A 26,166-nucleotide genomic window follows, 5' to 3' on the forward strand; every position below is an offset into this window, starting at 1 on the left:
GAGGTAAACTCCACAGTGGGGAGAGTATGAGTGTAATTTACTCGTTGCCCTAAGCAATTATCTACTTGGATGTGTTTGATTTCCCTTTAGACATCTATATGTGCAAAAGTTCATAGATCTCGACAATAATGGAATAGTGTACCTAAAACCTTGTAATCCTAACTGAAAATATAGTATCAAAGCAATTAACATCAGACAAATAAAAGTCTGATCACCTTATCGTGTATAATGTATGCCTTCTGCTATCTAATAGCGACTGCTATATAGTGATTCCTGCTGCATTTATTATTCATCTTTGTTACAATTGTTTGCTGTTTTATACTCGTAAGCCTTCAGGTCGTTCTGACCAGAATTTTCAAACAGTGGATCAAGGGCATAGAAGTGAGTCTAATATCTATACTGCAATTAATTCATAATCCTTACATTGCATACTTCTAAAATTGTTAGTTGTTTACATGTTTTTGGCTTTAGTACGCTGAACTTAGAATTCCTCTTCTCAGCAAGCACCAAATGATCTACATGACAGCCAGGGGGTTAGTATACAGTTAATAATTTATTATATCTTTTCATGTAACAACACTGAAGAAATTAGACTTTGCTACAATGTAAAGTAGTGAGTGTACAGCTTGTATAACAGTGTGAATTTGCTGTCCCCTCAAAATAACGCAACACACAGCCATTAATTAACCCTCTTGGGCATGGAGTTCACCAGAGCTTCACAGGTTGCCACTGGAGTCCTCTTCCACTCCTCCTAGACGGCATCACAGAGCTGGTGGATATTAGAGACCTTGCGCTCCTCCACCTTCCATTTGAGGATACCCCACAGATGCTCAATAGGGTTTAGGTTAGCAGACATGCTTGGCCAGTCCATCACCTTTACCCTCAGCTTCTTTAGCAAGGCAGTGGTCGTCATGGAGGTGTGTTTGGGGTCGTTATTTTGGATTACTGCTCTGTGGCCCAGCTTCCGAAGGGAGGGGGATCATGTTCTGCTTCAGTATATCACAGTACATGTTGGCATTCATGGTTCCCTCAATGAACTGTAGCTCCCCAGTGTTGGCAGCACTTATTTCCTTGTTTGACTGCTTTTCAGGCTATGAGTCTCTATATTGCAACTACTGATTCTACTTTTTGGCAGTCCTGGATGGACCCTGTTAGGTGAGTCACTTTCTCATGCTACCATTGTGGGTGGTTCAGGTAAACCAGCTTTCAAGCTTATGTTCTTAAGGATTTTTTTCTCCTTTTACTGTCAAGACATACTCCACTAGTTATGCGAGTTTCTTGATATTTCCTGGAGAGGCATTGTTTTCTTTATGCATCTGGTGGTATTAAAAGGTCCTTCGGGCAGCTCTTGAGCTGCAGGTAGTCCTCAGTTTTACATCTACTGTAGGGGTGTCCAACCTTTTGACCTTCTTGTTTCACAGTGGAAGAAGAGGAATGGTCTTGGGCCACACATTAAATACACTAACAATAAGGATAGCTGATGACCGCATGGGCAAATCACACGTTAGCAATCACTGATATAGATAATGGACCTGAGTAATAAAGCTTCATTTTTTTATTAAATAAGTAAAATAGGGTAACATAAAACTAGTGCAATATTTGGCACTGTTTTTGAATTTTCAAGGTGCTCATTTTGGTTCTAATTTTTCAGTTCGCGTTTCATTCTTGAAAGTAGTTGCTTACAAATATAGGTTTTAGCGGAAAATGATGGCATGAATAAGGCATTATTGTAAAGAGTGGGATATTTTTCTTTGGGAACATAAAACCTATAAAAGTCCAGCAAAGGGGCACTGTCAAATGTTTTTGACCACGTGTTCTCAAAATGTAAACACATTTTTCCCAGAAAAAAAATGAACATTTTTAAAATTTTAAAAAAAATAAGACTTTTGTACTAACTGTAGAATCGTTTTCTTGGCATCCATTGTGGGACATGGCTCCTGTCCCTCTGTGCATTTGCTCATGTGCTCGGTACTTCTTTGCTACACAACTGAGGCATGCTGGTAGTAAGAGGGGTTATCCTGAATGGTCATACAGTTTAATTTTCAGTGTCCAATCCTCCTGTAGGTAGGTAGATATATCACCAGTGCTTTCCAGGAAGCTTTCATAAATCTGTCGGATCTTGGTAGAAAGGAAGGCTGCTTGTCACAGAAATAAGATGTTTACAATTATCAGAGTAGTAGCAGCAACTGCTACAGTGATTGTCACCTTCTACATCGTTCATCAGTTATGAGATATTGGTCCAAGCTGGGCCAATGTAACTAGGCAATAAAGGTCATACTTGAACTTCAGCTTTAAGCTTTTGTTCTTGTATTTTTGAAACTGGAATAAAGATTTGGTTTTGTCCAAGTGCTTCATATCTTCTCAAATCTTTAGAACAGTATTTGATCTAATAACTTGTTGTTCCTCATTTTAAGCATTGTGATAGAATAATTAAGGGGTGCTCAACCTGTGCTCTCCAGCTGTTGCAGAACTACAAGTCCCATCATGCTTCTCCTTTCGGGAGTCATGCTTGTGCAACTGTCAGCCTTGCAATGCCTCATGGGACTTGTAGTTCTGCAACAGCTGGAGAGCCACAGGTTGAGCACCCCTGTAGAATGATTCTGTTTACATACAAGTGGTCTGTACATACTGCACTAGAGACATGGATAGTTAACATTTAAAAAAAATACATTTACAACAGTGCCACCCAAAGTCTGATTTTAGATACTACAGTACTACTTACATTTAAGGCAAAGATTTTTTTTATATATTATAAACTGACCCAGAGTAAGTGTGCAGATCAGGAGTTCTGGCTTCCCTTACTTGTTCTTATTTTAGCGATTCAGAATATTGGTGTTAGGGACATTACATTCAGACATCTAGCACTTTTGTTCATGTTCATCAGCATATTTGTCTCAATACATGCTTCCATGCAAAATGACTATGCTAGCTGCATTTTATTCACTGATAATTTCAGGCTGTGCATATATACATATATTTTGGGATAGCTTAGCTTTTTATATTAGTTAAATTATATACACTATGCTTGTTCATTTAAATCACATAGTATCATTGCATTAGCTTTTTTTTTTTAAAGCTCTTAAAGTTATTATTAACTTTTTTACTCCTAGAGGATAAACAAGGTAGTGTCTATACAAATGCCAGGAAACAGCTTTTGATTTCTGCATTACCGGTTGTTCTTATTCTACATTTGAAAAGATTCTGCCAGGTAAGCTACATCACTGTAGGAAAAATGTGTTATCTTAATGTTTGTTATTAAAGTGTAAAGTGGCCTAAATAGTTTAGTTTTTTTGTTCATTTAAAAATACGATGCTTTATGTAGATAATCGCAGACTGCGGTATAGGTGCACTAAAAAAATAAAAGATAACTCAAGAGATGGCCCTGCTGGTGACCAAAATTTCCTCCACGATTGTGGGCAACTCTGTTATTAGCCTAATGCAGACTTTCTTAACTTCTTTACCATGGAGGTAAAAAAAAAAAAAAGATCAGCTCTCAGGGAATCCCTGAAATGATTTTTAAATCCTCAGTTTGAAGTATGTTAATGAAATCAGCGCGTTAAAGCGTAACTCCACTTTTGTTGCAGATTCCTACCTTTTGTTATTCTGAAGTAACCCATATGTGTTTGTCTGTGCCTCTGTACTGAGTGGGTCTAATAATTAACTGTCAGGTGTGCAGCTGCAGGGCACTAATGAGGAAATCTGCTGGGCCAAAGTATCTCTCCAAATTTTTGTCGCAGGGCATGCCTGAAATCTGACTTGTATCTTAGACAGACTTCTGGGAAAATTGGTGAGCCAATCACACAAGCAGGAAATTATGTTTCTAGGAATTGGTCAGTACACACTCTGTGTACAGAACAACTCCATGTAGCCATATTGCAATGCATTCTCAGAAAATTACATTGGCTGCAGTTTGAAATGGAAAGGTAATTTTTAATAACATTCAATTACAATATTATAAGTATCACAATTATATGTGCTATATTATTTTTTCTTTATTTGCTATTTTATTTCCCCAACGAAAGTGGAGTTACCCTTTAATGTAAGAATAGCTAAAGGAGTAAATATTAACATTCATTTTTTTTTTCAAGAGTAATTTTTATTTTTATATAAAATTGCAGACAGACAAATGGTGACTTGTATGTAGAAATTCCAAGAAAGCAACAAGTATGTCAGCAGACAAAAAATGCACCGCATAGAAAAGCATCTTGAATACAATACATCTCCTTATGTCTGACAATGTATTGTGAATCAATTACTAAACGTGTGCGTGAAACATGATACATTCGTCACTTCAATAAACAGGTTTTCAAATATATCACGAGCAATCTTTTTTTTTTTAAGCAATGTCTCAGTATCATATCAAAGAAGGAAAAAACTGAAACCAAAATTTGAAATAGGAAATTAGATCCAAGATAGTTACATGTGACATCCACATATAGAAGTTTCTTTTTCTCAGTGGTGATCGACAAGGTCTCCAATCAACCTGACCAGATTCTGTCAAATTTGTTTTTGTTTTGGCTGGGTAAATATTTAATTGTTAAAAAAAAAAATCTACATTTGTAATTGGTGGCAAAATCTATATTTACATTGCTGTTTATGCACTCTGTACTGCATTGCAGTTTGTCAGCACTATAGAATACCAAGTTAAATAATATCTCAGGCACTGTCTATTTTTCCTTTTTGTGATGATAATAATAATGACACAATTACCAGAATTCTAAAGCAAACAATGATGGGAATAATGCTGGTCACGGACTACAAGTTATTCCCCTAGAGAAATCCCCAAATTCAGCCGAACCATGGTTAAGAAATCCTGACCTAGTGCCTATGATTTTCCTACTCAATTCTAAGATAATAATGAATGTTTAGGGCAATGGGCTGGATAACTTGGATCCTCATAGCACCCCCAGTTACAGCCATCAAGCACATGCAGTTGACATGTGGGTTCAGCTGTGACAGCCCAGTTTCCTAATGGGCAGCCTGTGGGGTTTTTGCCCTAGAGGGCAAATATGACCAGCCAAATTACTGGTTTGTCATAGTGTCCCTTTACAGGCCCGTAGCATCTTGGCTCTTACCGATGGTTGTTTACAGTACCATGATGGACGACTGTGGCTCCTGGCAATACCTAATATGGAATACTTTATGTATTAATGAGGGTAAATATGTATGGGTGAATGGTGGCTCCAGGGATCTCCCTTAGAACGTTTACCTGCTGGTGTCAGAGGTCGTCATGCTTTTGGGGCTTCTGCACCTTTAGCTGACAGTGGTATATCATCTGGTCAGATTTGACCAAGTGGTTCCCCTTAATGAAGCTACATCTAAAACCTGGTGTGCTTTGCTGTTTGAATATACAGTATATTGGCAGTGACCTGCTATCAGCTATCTCTGGGTCACAGACAAACACCCAACAGATGGTGCGATTATTCGCAAATGGAAGAAACAAAAATAACTCTCAATCTCCCTCGGTCTGGGGATCCATGGAAGATCTCACCTTGTGGAGTTTCAATGATCATGAGAACAGCGAGGAATCAGCCTAGACCAACACGGGAGGTAACAAGAAAGCACATGTACAGGCCCGTCTGAAGTTTGCTAATCAACAACTGAATTATTTAGAGGAGAACTGGGTTCCGTGTTTGGAGGAGGAAGAATTCTGCCTATGACCCCAAGAACACCATCCCCACCATCAAACATGAAGGTGGAAACATTATGCTTTGTGGGTGTTTTTCTGCTAAGGGGACAGGACAACTTCATCGCATCAAAGGGACAATGGACGGGGCCATGTATGGTCAAATTTTGGGTGAGAATCTATTTCTTCACCAGGACAATGAAAATGGGTTGTGGATGGGTATTCCAGCATGACAATGACCCAAAACACGCAGCCAAGGCAACAAAGGAGTGGCTCAGAAAGAAGCGTGTTAAAGTCCTGGAGTGGCCTAGCTAGTCTCCAGACCTTAATCCCATAGAAAATATGTGGAGGGAGCTGAAGGTTCGAGTTACCAAACATCAGCTTTGAAACCTTAGTGACTTAGAGGATCTGCAAAGAGAAGTGAGGAAAAAAAACTGAGATGTGTGCAAACCTGGTGGCCAACTACAAGAAACGTCTGACCTCTGTGATTGCCAATAAGGATTTTTCCACCAAGTACAAATACATATTTCACTCTTTTGAAATGCGTTTTTCTGGATTTTAAACTGTTAAATATAACATAATAATACTTTTAAAATAAACCTACCATTAAAATTATAGACTGATCATTTGTCAGTAGGCAAACGTACAAAATCAGCCGGGGATCAAATACCTTTTTCCCCTGACTGTAACTAATGCATGGTGTGTGCTAATGAGATCAGCTGGTCAACTCTTTCCTGTGTCATGATCTAAAGTCTGCCCAGGAAGTAAGGCAGAAGTAATCGAGCAGTGTTTTTAAACAGCTATGAAGAGAGTGAGGTAAGCCTGTGTAGAATTAATGGAAAGCTTTTATTTTTGCAAAATAAGTACATTAATGCTATATTGGTACATAGAGGAACTGGAATTTAGAAAAAAAAACTAAAAAGTGAACTTAGCCTTACTGTTAATATACTGTAGAATTATATAAACACATATCAGTGCAACAGTTCTTTTTTTTTTCTAGCTGCTCACACTTAGTGGAAAAAAAAACTAAATATTAATATACTAAATGTGAAGAACTGTGCTCCCAAAGCAAAAAGCCATATTTGACTTTTGTTGAGAGTCTATATTGAAGGTGAGCAGACATCTTTGGAGTGTTGGTGGAGGCTTTCAGCTTTGGGAGTACAGTTCTTCAATTATTTTGGAAGATTTGCTGAATTGAGTGAACAGAACACTATATCATGTTGTATTTGATTAATGAAATGTTTTGAATTTGATCACGTCACTAAGTTTAATAATACTAATATACAGTATGTACCCTCTGAAGGATTGCATACGATCTTTAGTTTTTGTAAAGTGAGTAAATAGTATGTTGTATTGGTTAAAGTGGAGTTTGAGCAGAAAGCCAAGTAAGAGGCTACACCACAGAAAATAATGTAATGCCATTTGCTAGACATTATATACCTAAACTCTGTGAAGGTATTGTTTTGCTTTACGGTCTTTAATTGGTTATACAAGGCAATATTCAAGTATCAATACACATCTATTATATTTAGACAATATTTTCTTATACTGGAGTTCAGCTTTAACAAACTGGAAGGTTGGCTTAACCACAGGTGTTGCCTATGGGACTGTTTTATCCAGATTCCTATTGATCCTTTTTTTTTTTTTTTTTTTTTATAAAAAGACCCTGGTAGTAGAAGATATGATTAAGATGTTAAGGATAGTTTTAATACATCGGTGTATTTCTAAAGTATAAAATTCCATCTATTTATGCTGTTTTATGTAAGTACTGCATCTCAAATTATAGACTCTATAGATTGCTGTCTTGTGAATGTAAATAGTAGTATTTACTTAAAACTTTCATTTATGCTGACCTTGCCATGAAAATCAATCATTCACCTATATTTTATTTCAGAATGGGCTAACACTGCGTAAAATCAATAGGCATGTGGATTTTCCCTTCATTTTAGACCTGGCACCCTTTTGTGCTGCAACTTGCAAGGTATAGTAAAAGAGAAATAAATTGTGTATATGACAGACCCAACCGAGACAGGGGCTTTTGGAGGGACTGCAGGGTGGCCTCTTGCTTACTGACTATGGGCCCTGGCTTTTAGGGAACACTACTCTTTGGGAGGTGTGTGCATCGGGGGGACCCTTGGAGTGGTCTTGCTTCCGATTTGGGTCCATGTCTCCCCAAAATACACTGATTTGGTCATTTGTGCCCAAACCAGCAATGACCGTTTTGTATTTAATGTAAGGGGGTGCTAATGAGTGTGCTATAGCCCAATTAAGCAAAGTGCATTCTACTAAGTGCAAAAATAGGAATATGTATTAAAAATGTGCTGTACTGTTTTAGACTGTGAGATTTAGAGCAGATGTTAATATGATCAGTTCAAAGCAACCTGATACTGGGATCTCCTGCTATAGTCAGTTTACTAAGGTGTTAAAGAGGAAGTAAACTCTCCCACTCTGATGCCTCTTTTCATTTAGTCCATTCTAATAAGTAATTATCAAACTATAGCCACTGTAATCCAGCCCAAATCGCATATTACTGTTTAAAGAAACTTTAAAAAACATGTTTCCAGGAGTTAGGCAGCGCCACCTTAACCACTTAAGCCCCAGACCAATTGTCAGCCTAAGGACCAGGGGTCTTTTTACAATTTCGCACTGTACTGCTTTAACTGGTAATTGTGTGGTCATGCAATGTTGTACCCAAATAGAGCTTTCTTTTGATGGTATTTGATTGATTGCCTCTGCGATTATTTTTTACGATATAAAAGGAAAAAGACTGAAAAGTTTGGAAAAAAAAAAAGATATTTTCTACTTTTTGTTATAAGAAAAATCGAATAAATGAAATTTTAGTCATACATTTAGGCCAAAATGTATTCAGCCCCATGTCTTTAGTAAAAAAAAAATGTCAATAAGAGTATATTTATTGGTTTGCGCAAAAGTTGTAGTGTCTACAAACTAGAGTACATTTTCTGGAATTTACACAGCTTTTAATTTATGACTGCCTATCTCATTTCTTGAGGTGCTAAAATGGCAGGGCAGTACAAACCCCCCCCCCCCCCATGACCCCATTTTGGAAAGTAGACACCCCAAGGAAATTGCTGAGGGGCATGTTGAGCCCATTGAATATTTATTTTTTGTCCCAAGTGATTGAATAATGACACAAAAAAAAAAGTTTACAAAAAGTTGTCACTAAATGATATATTGCTCACACATGCCATAGTTATATGTGGAATTGCATCCCAAAATATATTCTGCTGTTTCACCTGAGTACGGGGATACCACATATGTGGGACTTTTTGGGATCCCGAAAACCAAGCACCGCCTTCAGGATTAAAATATAAAACGCTACCCAAAAAAAAACTATTAGCGATCGCAGGGATCAGGCCTGACTCTGCGAACGCTGCAGTTATGTGTTTAGTGTTTTGTAAGTGACAGTGATCGATCGATACTGCACTTGGGTGGGCTGGGCGGAGGGGCAAAACGCAGGTGCTAGCAGGTATCTGGGCTGATCCTGCTAACAATGCGTTTTTTTGGAACCCTAAACTGCTGGGGACGCTAGTATAGATCTGATCAGATATTGATCTGTTCAGATACTATACCACTACGGGAGGTGTATGCTTTGTGCGTGGGTGTTACTGGCACTAACCTAGCGCTGCCCGGGGCGACGCAGACCCTGACCCTAAAACCTAATTGATATCATCCGCCGGGTGATCAGGGGGTTAAACCTTTATTGGGTAATAAATGGTGGGTTCCCTGATGCTATAAAAAGCAAACTAACTAACCAGAGTCACCCATAACACTTATACGGTGATCGCTGGTGAAAGGGTTAACTTTATGGGGCAATTAGGGGGTTAAAATCTTTATTGGGTAGTATATGGGGGTACCTAACGCTATAAAAACCTGGCGGTGAACCTAAAAAATAACTAGCTACCTAGCGGCACCAGTGACACTAATGCAGCGATCAGAAAAACGATCGCTTGGTGACACTGGCAAAAGGGGGTGAAAGGGTTACCTGGGAGTTAAAACCTTTATTAGGTAGTATATGGGGGTCCCAGACGCTATATAAAAACCTGACGGGGAACCTAAATAACTAACTGGCTAACCAGCGTCACCAGTGACACTTATGCAGTGATCGCTGGTGAAAAGGTTAACTCTAGGGGCAATCAGGGGGTTAAACCTTTATGGGGGGGTAGGGGGCTACCCTGGACCTAACACTAACTGCCCTGACACTTTTTACTGTCACAACTGACACTAAATGCAGTGATCAGTAAATAAATGATCACTGCAATCAGTGACACTGTGACTGAGAGGGGGGGATCGGGGGGGGGTGATTTGTGTGCCTATGTGTACCTACGTGTTAGTGTAGTGTTGGTGCACACTTACTATGTCCTCTCCTCGCAGTCCGGTCAAAAAGACCGCCCCGAGGAGAGTGACATCACTTCCTCCCTGCCTGTGTTTACACTACACAGGCAGGGGAAGCTTCTCATTCGCCAGGAGCGATCGAGAGGGGATGGCCAGAAACCAACGGCCATCCCCTCATCCCGGATCGCTCCTGAAGCGAAACAGACCGCCACAGCCAGCAGAAGGCAAGCCCCCACCCGCTGGAAGGCAAGCACGTACGGGTACGTGCTTGTGCCCGTACATGCCATTCTGCCGACGTAGAATTACATGCGGCTGTCCTTAAGTGGTTAAGTATTGTTTTCTGAGTCCACAGTGGAGTGTATTTTCACCCTTACATTGATCACTTCCTGTACTGTTAACCAAGCCTCCTTCTCAATCCAACGTTTCTATGGCAACCCTGCTTCCCTGTTCATAGCTGACTTGTTTTATTTCATAGTATTTACTTGTGCCGATTGTCTAATGTTTGCCTTTGTCAGTCTTATCAGCTTCAACTGATAGGACTATAGTAATAGCCAGGTTTACACTGCATGTGATGTCACATGGTGTGTAGGAGGAAGCTCTGAATGATTCTGCAGCCTCCGGGATATCAGTGGTGTGCCGTAGGAAGTCCTGATAACAGATAGACAAGCACATAGAGAGTGTGCCGTAAATCAGGGGAGATCTGGGCATGCTCAGTGACGTCATTCTAAAGAACAAAAACGATTACAACAATACTAAGCAAGTAAGGAGATATCTACAAGAGGTGTTCATTAGGGGGTTTTTTATGCTGATTTAAATGGGACAAAGTTGTGGGGGAGAGTTTACAACCACTTTAAGTGTTTGTTGGGTATGCCTTTCTCATTGTGTGCTTCCTAGGTGTGTTTTTTCATTGTTAATTGAGTCACCTATTGTTTGTCTGTCTGATCATCTCTTGGAGATGTGTTTAATATTGTGACCACTTTAACCATTGAAGGATTTTATGTGTTTATGCTTATAATAATGTCTAATGTACTTGGTGCATCCAGGGTTGTGGGCTGGGTGTTGAATGGACTGGGCACCTGAGGTTGTTTAAGTGTCTAGTTATTAATTAGATCAATGTCACCTATTAGTTGCTAGTGGCGGATTAGCATACTATGTTGGCTGTTCCTTAGCTATGTTATATTCCTGTTTACAGTTTGTACTGTTAGGGTAATGGGTATCAAACTCTTATCTGCTCTTGCATGGTATATATTCTGTGTGAATTAACAATTAAGGGATCCAGTATGCACCTAACCTAGTGTTGTCTAGTATCTTGGGTGCAATATTTGGCAAAAATTCCTGGCTCCAAACTGGATGTAACTATATCTTGAGGGAAGCACCCAAGCTGGGTGCTGGACTGTTCCATCATAGTGTAAGGTTCAACCTCAATGTGTGCTTACAGCTCTAAGCAATGTCATTTTATTTCAAAACCTACAATAATCTACAATGTATTCTTACATATTAAGACATTGTTGGAGGACTGAAATGTGTTCTTTATATTAGAGTTCCATTTTCCAATGGGCCAAGCACGAAAATATTTCTCGTACCATTTTCATTTAATCAGTACAGTTTTCGCCCAAAAATACAATACCAGTACAATACATCACTTCTGAATTTTTTTGGTAAAAAAAAGAATTTTTCTAACTTTCGTGATCTCTTCATTTTCGATATAGGACTAGCTTGCAAAAAAAAGGATAATCATTTGTCCTATAGTCTCATTGTGTGCACCAGGCTTAAAGCAGAGTTCCACCCAAAAGAGTGGAAGCACCGCTGATCTGCTTCTCCACTCCCGCCGCCACCCGGTGCCACATTTAGCACCTTTCAGGCCCCAACTTTCGGGAGACTGCATGTCCCTCAGAAGTTCGGCCTCCTTTCTCCGCCCCCGGGTCAGTTAGAAAGTGCAGCGCACTTCACGCATGCACAGTGGGGTTTCTCTTACCATGAATAGCGGTGGCAGCACCTGAGAGCCGACCCGAAAATCAGCTGGGGTTTGGACATCATGGGCTCCCTGGCAAGTAAGTGTCCTATTAAAAGTCAGCAGCTGCAGTATTTGTAGTTGCCGATTTTTAGTGTTTTTGTTTTTTTTCCCCAGCTGGAACACTGCTTTTAAGGCTAACAATCTATGGTTGACTGTAATTTAATATTGTGTTACCCTGGCTGCAATATTGTTCAACCAGGGGTTTCTGAGGTACTTACTAAGGGTGAAAATGGTTAAAAACGTCACAGTTAGGCATCTGTCGTCTATTCTTGGTACCCCTATAATAAGTCAAACTATGGCTGGCTGGATGCCTTGTTTTGCATGGAGAGGAAGCAACTGCCCTAGTTCAACACCAACCTCCTTTATTGGAATTATTTAAACTAGCCATGATATATGTTTACCACAAGATCTTTTATTTTTTTTATTAAAGTGTTACTAAACCCAGGACCCTGCATTCACTATACACTACTGGTCTCCCACAGTACACAGAAAATGGAAATGCAGTTATTTTAGTAAATATAAACTGGTAAATATCTTCTCTCATCAGCAGTTAGAGCAGTCTTGTGATTTCTATCAGTGTCTGGTTAAAGCTTGTAGGAGGAGTTTTCATTCTGCTCTGACTATCCTATTGGGCTGCAGGACCCCTGGCCCTCTGTACAGTGCTGATTGGCCCTGTTCTGATCACATGCACTCTACCAGGGGGGAAAAAACCTCTCTAGCAATTCACACCAAACCGAGCATGTATAGTCCCCTAGCCTCTGTTCTATCAGAAGATAGATTGGGAACTGTGGAAGAAGGGGAGGAATAGAGAAGACAGGAACAAACAACCTTTTTACACAATGCACAGGATTAACCCCTGAGGTTACACAGTGAGTATAACAAGCAAGCTTTACTACATATACACACCGATTTTACTGTTGTGGGTTTAGTAACACTTTAACTTTTAAAGTGAATGTAGTTGTTTTGCCCAACACATAAAATGTGATAACTGTAATAGTTAATGTAGAATGAACTAATGATGGAGCTTTCTGTTTTCTTTCTGTTTAAACCTGTGAAGAATGTGTTAGAAGAAAAAAGTGTTTTGTACAGTCTCTATGGAATAGTGGAGCACAGTGGATCTATGAGAGGAGGACACTATGTAGCATATGTCAAGATCCGAATGCCTTCTAAAGGAACAGGTGAAAACATCACTATTATAAATAAACCTCTATATTTACTGTATATTATTATATGAGCAACAGTTTATCCTAATGTACAAGAATGCAGCCATTTGCTTTTTTTGTAACTTTCCTTTCCACAAACATGATTCCTGCCTCCGTTCTGAATAGATTTATTGTTTCCAGTCACATTTAAGGCTCACCCTATACTGATCATTTTTCTCTAATTATATTATCTATCTACTGTATGGCAAGCCCAACTGGGAACAGTTTAATTGTAAACTTTCATAGTAAGCACCCTAAGAAAAATATAGTGTTCAGATTGGTTTGCTTTTCCGTGTGGTGGGCAACAGCTAAAAACGAATGCAGACTGAAAATGTGTGTAATACATAATAATTGTAAATTGTTAACAAATATGGCAGGAGCTAAAAAACCTGCAACTGTTTTTCTTTTTCTTTTTTTTTTGAAGATTTTTTTTTTTTTTGAAGATTTGTTTTCTGCTATGGCAAACTATGATAGTGCCTAAACTGAAATTAACCCTTTCACTGCCAGGTCTATGTGCCGTATGGACTTAGACACGCCTGTAGGTGGCCATCTCATTTCTCCCTCTCCTATAAGCTTATGGTCACTTCAGTGACCATAAACTTATAGCAGATTTTTTCAGAACTCTCTAGTGAACAATTCTATTACTCTGAGCAGTGGATTACAACCTGCTGATCAGAGTTATTAACCTCAAATATGGTCTCTTCGACCCAGGAGAGCCGCTACTCTCATGCACATTGCTTGATGGAGATGGGGCTCAGGTAAGTAGTAGGGGGGCTGTAAACTGAAGTTTTTTTTAACCTTCATGCATAGAATGCATGAAGGTAAAAACCTTGTGCCTTTACAGCCACTTTAACTGGCATCATATTTTGCCCAGATTGTCCTTGACTGGAAAGTTGGATGCACTGCATTTTCTATAAATAAACCCTATAGTCTAGAACATAAAATAAAGATCTTCTTTGTTGGTAATTATGCAGACACATCTCTCCCATTAATATAGAAGATTTTGGCTAAAGTATTCATTATTTGACTCAATGTCATAAAAAGAGGTAATTAGTAAGTTATCGGGCAGGGTTAATCTCTGAAAGGGGCACGAGGAAATAGAATGGTATCTTTGGGCATTAAACGATTTTGGACATGTAAAATGACCCTGCCTGTGAACAGTTGAGAATTTCACATCCAGTCCAACACTTGGAGGCTAGTTTAAAGTAAAGCTAAAGTCACGGTATGCAGTTTAAAGAAGTTCCATATTCAGTGTCTGTGATGCACAAGCCTCAAAATGTAAACTAAAAATTATTTTACCCTACCTGAATGAGACAGATCCTGCTTCATTTGCATTTCACATGCTCCCTCTCCATGACAATGCAACTCACAGTGGGAAGCAGTGCTGTCAATCCAAAAAGCAGACAGGACTGTGTTTGGCCAGATGCTGACTGACGAGCCACAGGCTTGGGAATCAGCAGTGACAATGCTGAATGTTATGCCTCCTGCAACATTTTCATCTTACTATAGTACAAGCAGGCACAGCTGACATGAGAGTGGCACCTCTACTGTGAGTTCAGGAGCAGTGAAGCATCATAACCACACAGTGCAGTAAGCTGCTTTAGGTGGACTTCACTGGTAGGTTCAACAGGTATTTGTAGGACTTTGCAGGTAGACTGAGAAAACTGTAGGTGCATTTGCACTCAGATTTTAGTGCTGACAGATTTTGAAATGAAAGGTCATAATTGTACTTTGAGTTCCGATAAACTAACCCATAAGACCAGAGTTGATGAGTGAATTTCCTCTCTTTTGCTCTGGAGGAACATAGTATTGATGCACCCAATACTCTCCACTGTTCGCTTCTGAGAGAGGTGTTGCCAGCTATTATTCGATCTTCCCTATGTTCTAGAGGACATGGTTTGCATGTAGGCTGACAATGTTGGTGGTATACATGGCAAACCTCAGGGTTTCTATTTCCAATTTCAATCAGGGTCTTTCACATCATAGAACTGCTGTGAGTCAACCCACAATCACTACCTATAATCAAACTATTGAGTAGTCCAACTTTGTTCCTTGTTGCCTTATGTGTACCAATACTGCTGTGTATGTTACCTTAGAAAATTACTGCTGCTGTTATATTTTGTATTTCTTTTACATCTTGAAAAGAAAAAAAAAAAAAAATGAAAAAATGATTGAAACATGAATCTACAGTCTTTAAAATGACTCTATACCAGTGGTGGCGAACCTTGGCACCCCAGATGTTTTAGAACTACATTTCCCATGATGCTCAACTACACTGCAGAGTGCATGAGCATCATGGGAAATGTAGTTCCAAAACATCTGGGGTGCTAAGGTTCGCCATCACCGCTCTATACCATCAAGGACAGGTAAGGTTTCCATTAAAGGAGAATTCTTGCTTGAGCTAGCTTGGCTGGGTTTCTACTATGGGTCACAGAAGTGCAATTAGTTTTGAATTCCTGTGACCCGTTTTCAGTGCAGAGCGATCTGAAGTCCGCTCTCCACTGACGTCACTGGAATCAGTCCAGGCAGCTTGTCATCCTGACTTAGGCAGTCTGGATCCGCCAGCTACCTGGACTAATGGCAGTCTCAGTCTCTCAGCGAGCCGATGAGACGGCTGCTCCCCATCCCTCCACAGCTCAGTGCTCCAGTGAGCAAGGAAGAGCAGAGAGGAGAGCTGCTGATTGACAGGCAGCATCTCTCCGCTTGGGGAGGTGAGAAAACGGAGCCAGCGGAGATGTTCGGTGGCTCAGTTCTAAGTGAAGAGGTGCCAGGATACAGATGCAGCAATCAGTCTGATGCTGCATCCACCGAGATATGTATGAATCCCCAGGGGAAAAAAAAAAAACACACTTCTCATTTAAATATTTTGGGAGAGTGGTAAAATGTTTAACTTTTCTTTGTCCTAGATGGAATAAAATTATAAAAATGGCCCTTGCAGAGGTGATGTCAGTACACTTGTACCTACTGTATACCTTCAATCAAGAGCTGAAGTGGCTCATTACCAATGTCATCCATAACTATAAAGCAAACCAATTTGGAATGCTACAGGATCTTACTGTACCATTGAAGTTATAAAAAAAAAAAAAAAAAAAAAAAGGTTGTAGGAAAATTAATTATATTTACAAAAATAAAGGTCAAGTGACTAAGGAGCTGATGGAAGGATAGGTTTTCTATAAATAAGTACTATGAAATAAATATACACTAGATTGTAAGCTCTAATGAGCAGGGCACTCTGATTCCTCCTGTATTGAATTGTATTGTAACTGTACAGTGTGCCCGAACATTGTAAAGTGCTGCACAAACTGTTGGCCCAATATAAATCCTCTATAATAATAATAATATACTAAGTATAGAGATAGAGCTATATGTACTAGTAACATTTGTTTGCCCATTGTTTTAATGCTCCCATTTTTGTTTGCTTTACAGTACTGAAAGATGGAGCAACATCGTCTTCAAGCCAATGGGTGTATATTAATGATACACACATACAGATGGTGGATGAATCTAGGGTGCTAGCTGCTCAAGCTTATCTTTTATTTTATGAAAGACTGTAGTGAAAGTTCTTTTGAACTTTACTCTAAAACACAATTTTCACTCAAAGGTCTACTCCAGGATTTGCTAAAGAAAGGGAAATCTAGGAAAATATGCTCTACATGTGTTTGTAATATGACTATAGTAATTGGTTTTCAGATCATGCTTTTTTTCTTGGCAAGGTATAATAGAGTGTAAATGCATATTAGGTCAATTTGGACCTAATATAATTCTCATCGGCCAATGTATCCCATTGTAATAAATATTATCTGGAGGAATGTGGCCAGAAATACTGCTTGAGCTACTACATATCTGGTTTTAGTTCTAACCACTCAAATCCAAGCTCGCTTTGACTCATATCACTCCTCTCTTGGCCAGCTCCCTCTCACTCATAACCTTCTGCATGTTACTCTCCTTGCAACCAGTTCCTTTTGCTCAGTGTGGCCTCTGCTTTGCCAGTGCACCCTTGCTCCAAATAAAATGATGTACAAAAAAGCCAAAGTAAAGGTAAAACCAAATCCTAATGCAAGTTATAACATGTTACCATGGAAATGCAAGGGCAGCAGAACCTGGTAGAATGCTGATGATATACAGTATATATGTGTCTGATCACAGTAAGTGGGTGAATAACAGATTCTATACTAGCAAGTGATTCTTCTCCTGTATATTACTTGTGAAAATTAGATAACCTTTAATTTCCTGGGATATAATAATCCACTCCAATGGATGGAGTGCTCATCACAGTCTGTTGGAATATATGCCTATAAATCTGTCCAGTCCCTCATTCTTTAATGCAGAAGAGTCAAGGATCAAATGGCCGGATGTGTATTGCTGTTGTTGCTGAGCCTCAGCGCTCTAATATTTTGTTAGAGGATATGCCAATATCTCCCTGCCTGAAATGTTTACGGGAGAGCTCCTGGAGACCTTTCCAGAAAGGCCAAAATGGTCTTCCTAAAAATACATGGGACATCATTACTCATGAGGCACCCAGTCTAAGCCCTATTACACTTGTGGATATTAAAGGAAATATTTTTTTTAAAAACTTGTCTAGTTGCCCTCTAGGTAATGTAAACAACAGTAGGAATTAGTTCCAATATTATTTAGAAGGGTTTGTAGGTAGTGGGCAGGGAGATTTATATTTTGGGGCTTCCTCTTTACTATCATATATAAAATACTATTACATCATACATTTACTTTGGCCAGTAGTTCAGTTAATGTTAACAGGTTCTGCATTTTTCTATATACGAACACCATTTATGAGCACAATGAGGAGAAGACAGAATCTGTAGCAGCTGTGCTTGGAGACCTGTCAGCTTCTATGTTTCTTTGTCAAGATAAAAGTTGGTTACCATGCAAAGCTGCTCCAGATTGATAAATCCCCCCTAATCCATTTAATCATTAAATATGGTGGCATGGTCTGCATGGTACAAAAATATTAAACTATTTAAAACTAGTGAAGTAATATTGAAGAGGTGGAAGAAGCACAGATCCAAAGAATGGATGAAGTAGAAGTAGTAGAATGTATAGTCTGAAGATACAAGCTTCCTCTCTAGTAAGGAGAACGGCAAACCAAATCAGACTAGCATTTAGGCACACATTGCCTTAAGTTAGCTGTACATTATACAATCTGATTCTATACTGTCCTTTTAGATCTACTATTAACTTTGGATGCAATTTAAATAGATTGTTTTGGTATGTATTTATATTACAACATTTTAAAACTTGAGATTATACAAAGATTGTACATTATGTTGGTAGGGTGTGGCCAACTTTAGATATACAGCTACAGTATAAAGCTCTACACACAGGAAGTATAATATCATGTTTTTTCCAGGAGGCATTTAATGCAGAAGGTACATTTTTCAGGGTTTTGTTCAGGCACAATTACATTTCTAGATGTTGTCTAAGAAAGCAGATATCCATTTTTTTTCTGTATTGAACAGGCTGTTTTAGGTTATTACTTTTGTTAATGCTTTCAGACCTTATAGTCAGCCTGAGTTCATTTTTGGTTTGCAACATTTATTGCTACTGTATCCTGCAATGTACTCCTGTAAATGTTTATTTTTACTTCTTTTTTTGTACCCTATACATGTCAACAATATATTGAGAACATACATATATGATAGTGTTCTATTAGCAGAAATGTATTTATAAGCAGCACTACTGCGATGGGATAGTTTGCTTATGTATAACAGTGCTGTTTGCTTTTGAAGTTTACAAGTCTTGTGTGTTCTTTTGGAACCACATGATATTTTTTTAAACTAAAAGGAATTCTATTTTAATTTTGCATGAAGTTGTGCCACAGTACCCAACACAAACAATGATTTTAGGAGCTATAAATTTTACTTTCTTTTATTTCCATACATTTTTATTAGTTTCATTTACAATGCAAAAATATACATCTTAAACTTAGCTAATATTTTTACATACAGACGTGACACAGGAGAGAAGACAAACTAATAGGGGTACGTATCCAGTAATGCTTTACACCTTATTTAATCCAGCCCTCACTACTTATTGGCCCTATTTTCAGGGCTGATGTTAGGCTGTACAGGGCCTTGCCTAACCCCCCCCCCCCCATCTTTTGGGGTGCAGCAGAACACCAGCACTGACTTTATCCGCCTATGCTCTAAAAATGAAAAAAAAAATCTTACCTCTGCTCCCACTTCCTGGGTCTGTTTGTTGACTAGATGTGGCCTAGGGAAATTTAATATTAGCCTTGTTAAAGGAGAAGTCCAGGCACCGCGTCATCACAATCACAGAGTCTGGATCCACCAGGTGCCTGGACTGACACACCCGGCTCAGCCTCTCTGAGAGTCACTGAGAGCCTGAGGTGGCTGCTCTGCTCCCTCCACAGCTCAGCACTCGAAAGAGCGAGGAGGGGGCAGAGCAGAGAGCTGTGACTGACAGTCTACAGCTCTCTGCTTACAGAGCTCTGAAAAATGAGTGATCAGCAATGTTCAATCACTCTGTCCTCAGTGCAGAGGCAGTGGGGGACCAATGCTGCATCCACCTAGGTAAGTATTAATCGGGGAAAAAATAAATCATTTGCTCCTCTTTTAAGGAAGTAGGAGAGAGGGTGTGGTTAGTATAAGCCAACTATTAGTTTAGGAAAAAATGAACAATAAATCTGTCCCAAGTCCCTTGTTTAGCTGATGGGGCTTGGGCCCAGTACAACAGGACCGGTTGTACTTCATATTAGCAGCCCTGTCTATTTCACTTTAAATGCTTTTTTTTTTTCCCTTTTTTCATAGTCCATCCTTATCCCCCTTGTACTTTTCTAATTCTTTGGCATATTAGGAAAACATTGTCAACAATCAACAAGATGTTTCATTTCTGTACCACAAGATTTGCATAAAATTATACGGGATTTTAGAAAGCTAAAAGAGCTACATATAAAACGTCTGTATATTGATTAAACACAATTCTTGCATCCTTGATTTAGCGTAAAGCCCATCTCTCGTTATGCGAAATACGCTCCCTCCCGCTTACACCCATCCAGTAAATTATACTCAAATAACTGTATCCCTCACTGGTACCACTTTCAGGAGTCACAACTGATTATTCAAAGCTGCAGTAGACCTGTCGCCTTTTTCTGACATCACTCCACTGGAGTTTTCTGAGGACCGTGTCACTGGGCAACTAAAAGGAAGTGTCCACATCACCTGTGACGTGGACATCCAAAGAAAGTTTGGCTTTAGGTAAACCAATATCAGATTGCATTGGGCGCTTTGAACATTTTCATTTGGTTCTCTTCATTGCTTTACTAAATAAACCCACTACAGTACAAACACAACCAGACTTGCTCTATTTGTTGTATATGGGGGTTCTGATTACATAACTTTATAAATATCGTATTGTTACAATCTGTGTAATTGCACATTCAGTGGGAAATTCTGGATCTACACAGAGCATGGCTGTATATATGTATACACATAGGGGTTTATTTACTAAAGGCAAATAGACTGTGCACTTTACAAGTGCAATTGCAGTAATTTTCCCTAGAGATTAGTGAATGTGGTGAAGCTTTACTTTGCAAAGAATACCCAATCAAGTGCAAGGAAATTAAACAGCATTTTTGTATGCACATGATTGGATGACGGAAATCAACAGAGCTTCACTACATTTACTAAGCTCAGGGGAAAGTGAGCGCAACTTAACTTGCAAAGTGCACAGTCTATGTGCCTTTAGTAAATCAACCCCATAGTTCATTTGTGCTATCTCCAGTAATACATTATATACAGCTCTAAAAAGGAAAAAACTAAGAAATCTTGAAAATAATAACTGTATACAATCTATACTAAAACAATATCACAGAAGTATGTTACTTTTAAAGCAGGGGAAACTTGCACTTGTTATAATCCATATTTCAGGGACAGCAAATCAGTTACTTTACTGAGTGCATATATATTTTTTACATAAAAAAAAAAAAGTGTACACTGTTTACTTTGGAACGGTTGCTAAAGTGTGTGCCTATAGCTCTCGGCCTGAGCTGTGGAAGAGTCTGCATGCTCGTAGTCTGTAGAGAGCTACAAGTCTGTTTGCCTCAGTGGTAGAAGGGACTTGTGTGTTTTATTCATTCACAGATCGCTGGGAATAAATCCTGAATTTAAGTGTGACAATGGCTGTGCTGAGAAGAACCCCTGCCTGCTTTTAAAAGGGGAAAGGTCTCTGGGGTTGAGGGGGCTGGTAATTCCCAACATCTAAGGCCTCTTTCACATGGGGCAGATTAGTGCTGATCCGCCCCGTGGATATCCGCTTGCTCAGCGTGGGATCGCCGGAGCGATCTCCGCTGAACAGGAAGATGACAGGTCCGTCCCTGCACACTGTGCGGGAACGGACCTGTCAGAGCGCCGCTCTCCCCTATGGGAGATCGGATGAGGACGGACCGCAGAGTCCATCGTCATCCAATTCGATGCCGGATGGAAAAATAGGTTTCTCCTCTGTCGCACCTTTTCGGATCGGAGCGGGTTGGATGTCAGGGGACATTTCACCGCTGACATCCAACGCTCCATAGACCTCTATGGAGAATCTGTTCAGGTCCGCCTGAAAAACTGACAGGCGGACCTGAACGGATCGGCCGTGTGAAAGAGGCCTTACATGTTACTCGTTAAATACAGATGTATCATGTTGGTAAAGGTGAACCTACCCTTTAAATATGTTTTCAGCAGTATGCACAGATGAAAATACATACAATTTGGCTTTTATTTACCAGAGAATGCATAACGTTTATTCACAAACATTGATAAATGTTCTATAAATTATATTTTGACTTCATATTATTCTTTATGTGCCTTGGCAAATGACGTGATGTAAATAAAATATATTTAGACTATGTTTATGGACTGCTTTCCTTTTTTTCAAATAGGGGCACTATGTGAGCCTCATGGGTACAGGGGATCTTAATGTGGGGGTGAGCTAGATACAAACACACTTTACCACCTTCCTTTCCAATATGGAGCATACATCCCTTCAGCTCTGGTAATAGTTTGTGTTTAAAGTATAGATAAGCAGATTAGCCACTAAAATGAGCTACATATTTCACCACGGTCACTCCCTAATTAACTACTGTTGAGATGAGATATCAGCTGCATAGGACGAGCATAGGTTTTACAGAGTTGGGAAACTATAGACTCGCATTGTGAGAAGGAGCAGTAAAGCAAAACTATTGTGTAGCACTGTAAAGCAGAAAGCCAAGTCTGCATATGTGATTGCAAATAATGCTTATCCCATGGACATATAAATTTGCAAACTATTCATAGAAACAAGATTTTAAGTACCTGGCTAGAAAGCTGATTGCCAGATTTTGCTTGGCAGCCACTGTGCTTACTAAGGGGCAGTGGATCGCCTATGTTAACTCCCTTCTACCTAGAGAACAATTAGCTTATCACCATCAAAAAGCAGTTAATAAATGTATTCCCATTTGGCTTGATAACCCAAGTCTCACCCCACCACAATTAGTAATGGATAGGCTGTTACAATTTTGAACCCACCAAGAGTTAAAATGGTTTTAGCCTGAGCTTGGGAATTTCCCTGAGTTTTATATTCAAAAGTAGAAAAATATGCCATTCTGAGCAATTGTCCCTTAACAGGCCCTGGTTGTTTTTGTTTGTATTTTCTCTTTTTTCTAAATGATTTTTATTTCTTTACAAAAAAAAACTTTGTATATGTACCAAATATGATGTGACTGTCTTTATTTCGCTCTTTACTTTATGCACAATGTTTGTGCTCTTGGCTGTCATGTATATCCTTTTGTACTGTGATGTGCCAATCTCTTACTATTCTTGTCAATAAAAAAAAAGTTTGGATTAGAAATATATATATATATATATATCACGTATTTAAAAGATCTTTTACATCAATCTGATCTCTTTTGAAGGTTTACATAACAGTAGAGTCTTCATAATATATTTAACAGTAAACCCCTAGCATTATCCCAACTAATCTTTTATCTGATCCCTGTTAGTAACCCACATACTGTAGCTAAACACCTGCTTTTTCATCACCTCAGTGGACACCCGTGTGACCCCCACACAGCATTTGCAAAGAAAAAGTCCCAGCTAAGCCTTGCTCCTACTGTGGAGGGAAATTGGGTATATGGGTTGAAAAGAAGGGAGAATGTAGAGGGCGCAGTATGATCCAATATGGAGGCCCAAGATGTAAGGTAAAACCTCAACAACATACTTGGACCATAAAAAATAGGGACATATAAGCCAGCCATTTTTTTCACAAAATGTAACCAGGGCCCATTTGGAGTTTAGGATTGTTTCTGCTATGGATCAAAGGGAAAAATGTTATCTCTGTAAACCATTCTGACTTCTGTCTGAACTTACAGCTGAACTCTAGGAATTCAGCCAATCTGTAAAATGTGCTGGCATACACTATGAGTTAAGGCCAACAAATTGCAAGCCACCTTGTGAACTTCTCTTTAAATTTAGATCTGACAGTTTTATGGAGCTCTAAGGGCAGGGCTATCAACTACACACTGCCTTCTCACACATAGCATCAGAGTGGCAAAAATATAATGATGGCTATAGATAAAAATTGATCAGCGCAATTTTGATGTAACTATATGAACTCTAATCCTAAATAAATAACTCCTACATAAATATCAATCTCTTGTGCAAAATAAACAAATATTATCCTGTACAAAGTGCATGAATAAGCACATCAATGGCTAACAACTGTAGCAAAAAGTGTATTAAGTGCATAAACTCCTGTGCAAAATAAGTCAAAATATATAATAACCAAAATCAATCGTGGTCCAATTGTGCAAAATATAACAAACTGTGTAAATATACTATAAAAGAGACTGTGCAAATATGTTAAGTCCCAAATAGTCCTAGTAACACAATCGTTCACTCTATCAAAAATGGACCAATGGATAAAGTGCTGAATGTGCATAAAACGTATTCTTCAACAAAACCTTTGTGCACCCCACTTAATGCTCTCTGGAGTCTTACCTCAATATGAAGTATTTGTCGCTAAAAAAAAGGGTCAGCATAGCTGGGGAACATCCATGGATCCAATGATGACAAGTGGTATCTCGCCAGCAAATGGTGGTTTCCGGATTCTCAACACACTCGTTCAGAGAACGGACATATATAGGGGGATAAAAAAAAAAAAAAAAAGAATCTCCCATAGTGCAAAACCGTATATACTAACAAGTTTATTGAATGGCCAAATAGGCACTTACAAAGAAAAAGATTTTAAAAGCAGCAGAGATGTGAATTCAATGTTACAGATGCCTCTTACGTCACTTCCGGTTCAGTCGGCATCTGGCCACTCCCTATGCATTATGTCACAATATGTGACTTCATCAGGGGAACCGGATTTGTTGTAAGCTACATCAATTTATATGTAAAAACAGGAAGTATGTCTGTGGCCATTTTGTTGGAGTCCTGTCTCCCTCATGGGCGCTACGGGTATGAGGGGGGCCGTGACCGCTGGACGGCTCCATTTGTAGGTAGGTCTCCCTTGTCCTCTGCGCCCTCTCCCCCCCAAAGATTTTTTAGCACCAGCTGCCACTGCAATTGAGCCCACAGGTCCGGGACATCTGTGACCCAAATAGATACAAACTGCAAGTCCCCCTACTCTTAAAGTGATATCAATGCCTTGTATTTAAAAACAAGAACCAAACATGTTATACTTACAGTCTCTCACAAAAGTGAGTACAATCCTCACATTTTTATAAATATTTTATTATATCTTTTCATGTGACAACGCTGAAGAAATGGCACTTTGCTACAATGTAAAGTAGTGATGGTACAGCTTGTAGAACAGTGTAAATGTTCTGTCCCCTCAAAATAACTCAACACAGCCATTAATGTCTAAACTGCTGGCAACAAAAGTGAGTACACCCCTAAGTGAAAATGTCCAAATTGGGCCCAATTAGCCATTTTCCCTCCCCGGTGTCATGTGATGTATAGCGTTACAAGGTCTCATGTGTGAATGGGGAGCAGGTGTGTTAAATTTGGTGTTATCCCTCTCACTTTCTCATACCAGTCACTGGAAGTACAACATGGCACCTCATGGTAAAAAAAAAAAAATTTTAAAAAAATGAGGATCTGAATAAAAGAATTGTTGCTCTACATAAAAAGATTGCCAAGACCTTGAAACTGAGCTGCAGCACAGTGCCCAAGACCATACGGTGGTTAACCAGGACAGGTTCCACTCAGAACAGGCCTTGCCATGATCGACCAAAGAAGTTGAGTTCACGTGCTCAGCATCATATCCAGAGGTTGTTTTTGGGAAATAGACACGAGTGCTGCCAGAATTGCTGCAGAGGTTGAGGGGGTGGGGGTCAGCCTGTCAGCACTCAGACCATACGCCACACACTGCATCAAATTGGTCTGCATGGCTGTCGTCCCAGAAGGAAGCCTCCTCTAAAGATGATGCACAAGAATGGCCACTAACAGTTTGCTGAAGACAAGCAGACTAAGGACATGGATTACAGGAACCATGTCCTGTGGTCTGATGAGACCAAGATAAACGTATTTGATTCAGATGGTGTCAAGCGCATGTGGGGGCAACCAGGTGAGGAGTACAAAGACAAGTGTATCTTGCTTACAGTCGAGCATGGTGGTGGGAGTGTCATGGTCTGGGGCATTGAGTGCTGCAGGCACTGGGGAGCTACAGTTCATGAATGCCAACATGTACTGATGTCAAAAAGAGAAATATCATGGCTAGGTAGAATAACAGCTTACAAAATTATGATACTACCACAAATCTTATAAGTTTTCCGCACCCTACCAATGCATATACCACAACTATACCTTAAACAACTGTCCAATATAAGCGGGAAATACGATTGGTTGGGCAAAAAAGCCAGATGCTCACAAAACAACCTTGCCTTCCATAGGAAAGTGGGAAGAGCAGGACTAGTAAATATATATGACTATGGACAGTTAGACTTGATGACACCAAATACTGGTTACGCA

The 26,166-nt window shown here is 39.4% G+C and overlaps 1 protein-coding gene across 2 annotated transcripts in view; it reads left to right on the forward strand.

Moving 5' to 3' along the window:
- USP45 (ubiquitin specific peptidase 45) overlaps positions 1-22,063 on the forward strand; it is a 286,672-nt gene extending 264,609 nt beyond the window's left edge. Inside the window, exons 15-18 of one of the 2 annotated variants that reach the window (XM_077487200.1) lie at positions 3,111-3,208; positions 7,521-7,607; positions 13,051-13,171; positions 16,622-22,063. In XM_077487200.1, coding sequence (XP_077343326.1) covers positions 3,111-3,208; positions 7,521-7,607; positions 13,051-13,171; positions 16,622-16,749 — 434 coding nt within the window. In that variant the 3' untranslated portion in view covers positions 16,750-22,063. Of the gene's footprint in view, positions 1-471; positions 534-3,110; positions 3,209-7,520; positions 7,608-13,050; positions 13,172-16,621 lie in introns of those variants that run through there. The other variant, XR_013276728.1, reaches the window with a different exon arrangement.
- Positions 22,064-26,166: the final 4,103 nt, after the last annotated feature.

The sequence above is a fragment of the Lithobates pipiens genome, unplaced genomic scaffold, assembly GCF_037356315.1.
Source record: "Lithobates pipiens isolate NorthernLeopardFrog02 unplaced genomic scaffold, aLitPip1_a1.2 Scaffold_18, whole genome shotgun sequence".
Lineage (NCBI taxonomy): Eukaryota > Metazoa > Chordata > Amphibia > Anura > Ranidae > Lithobates > Lithobates pipiens.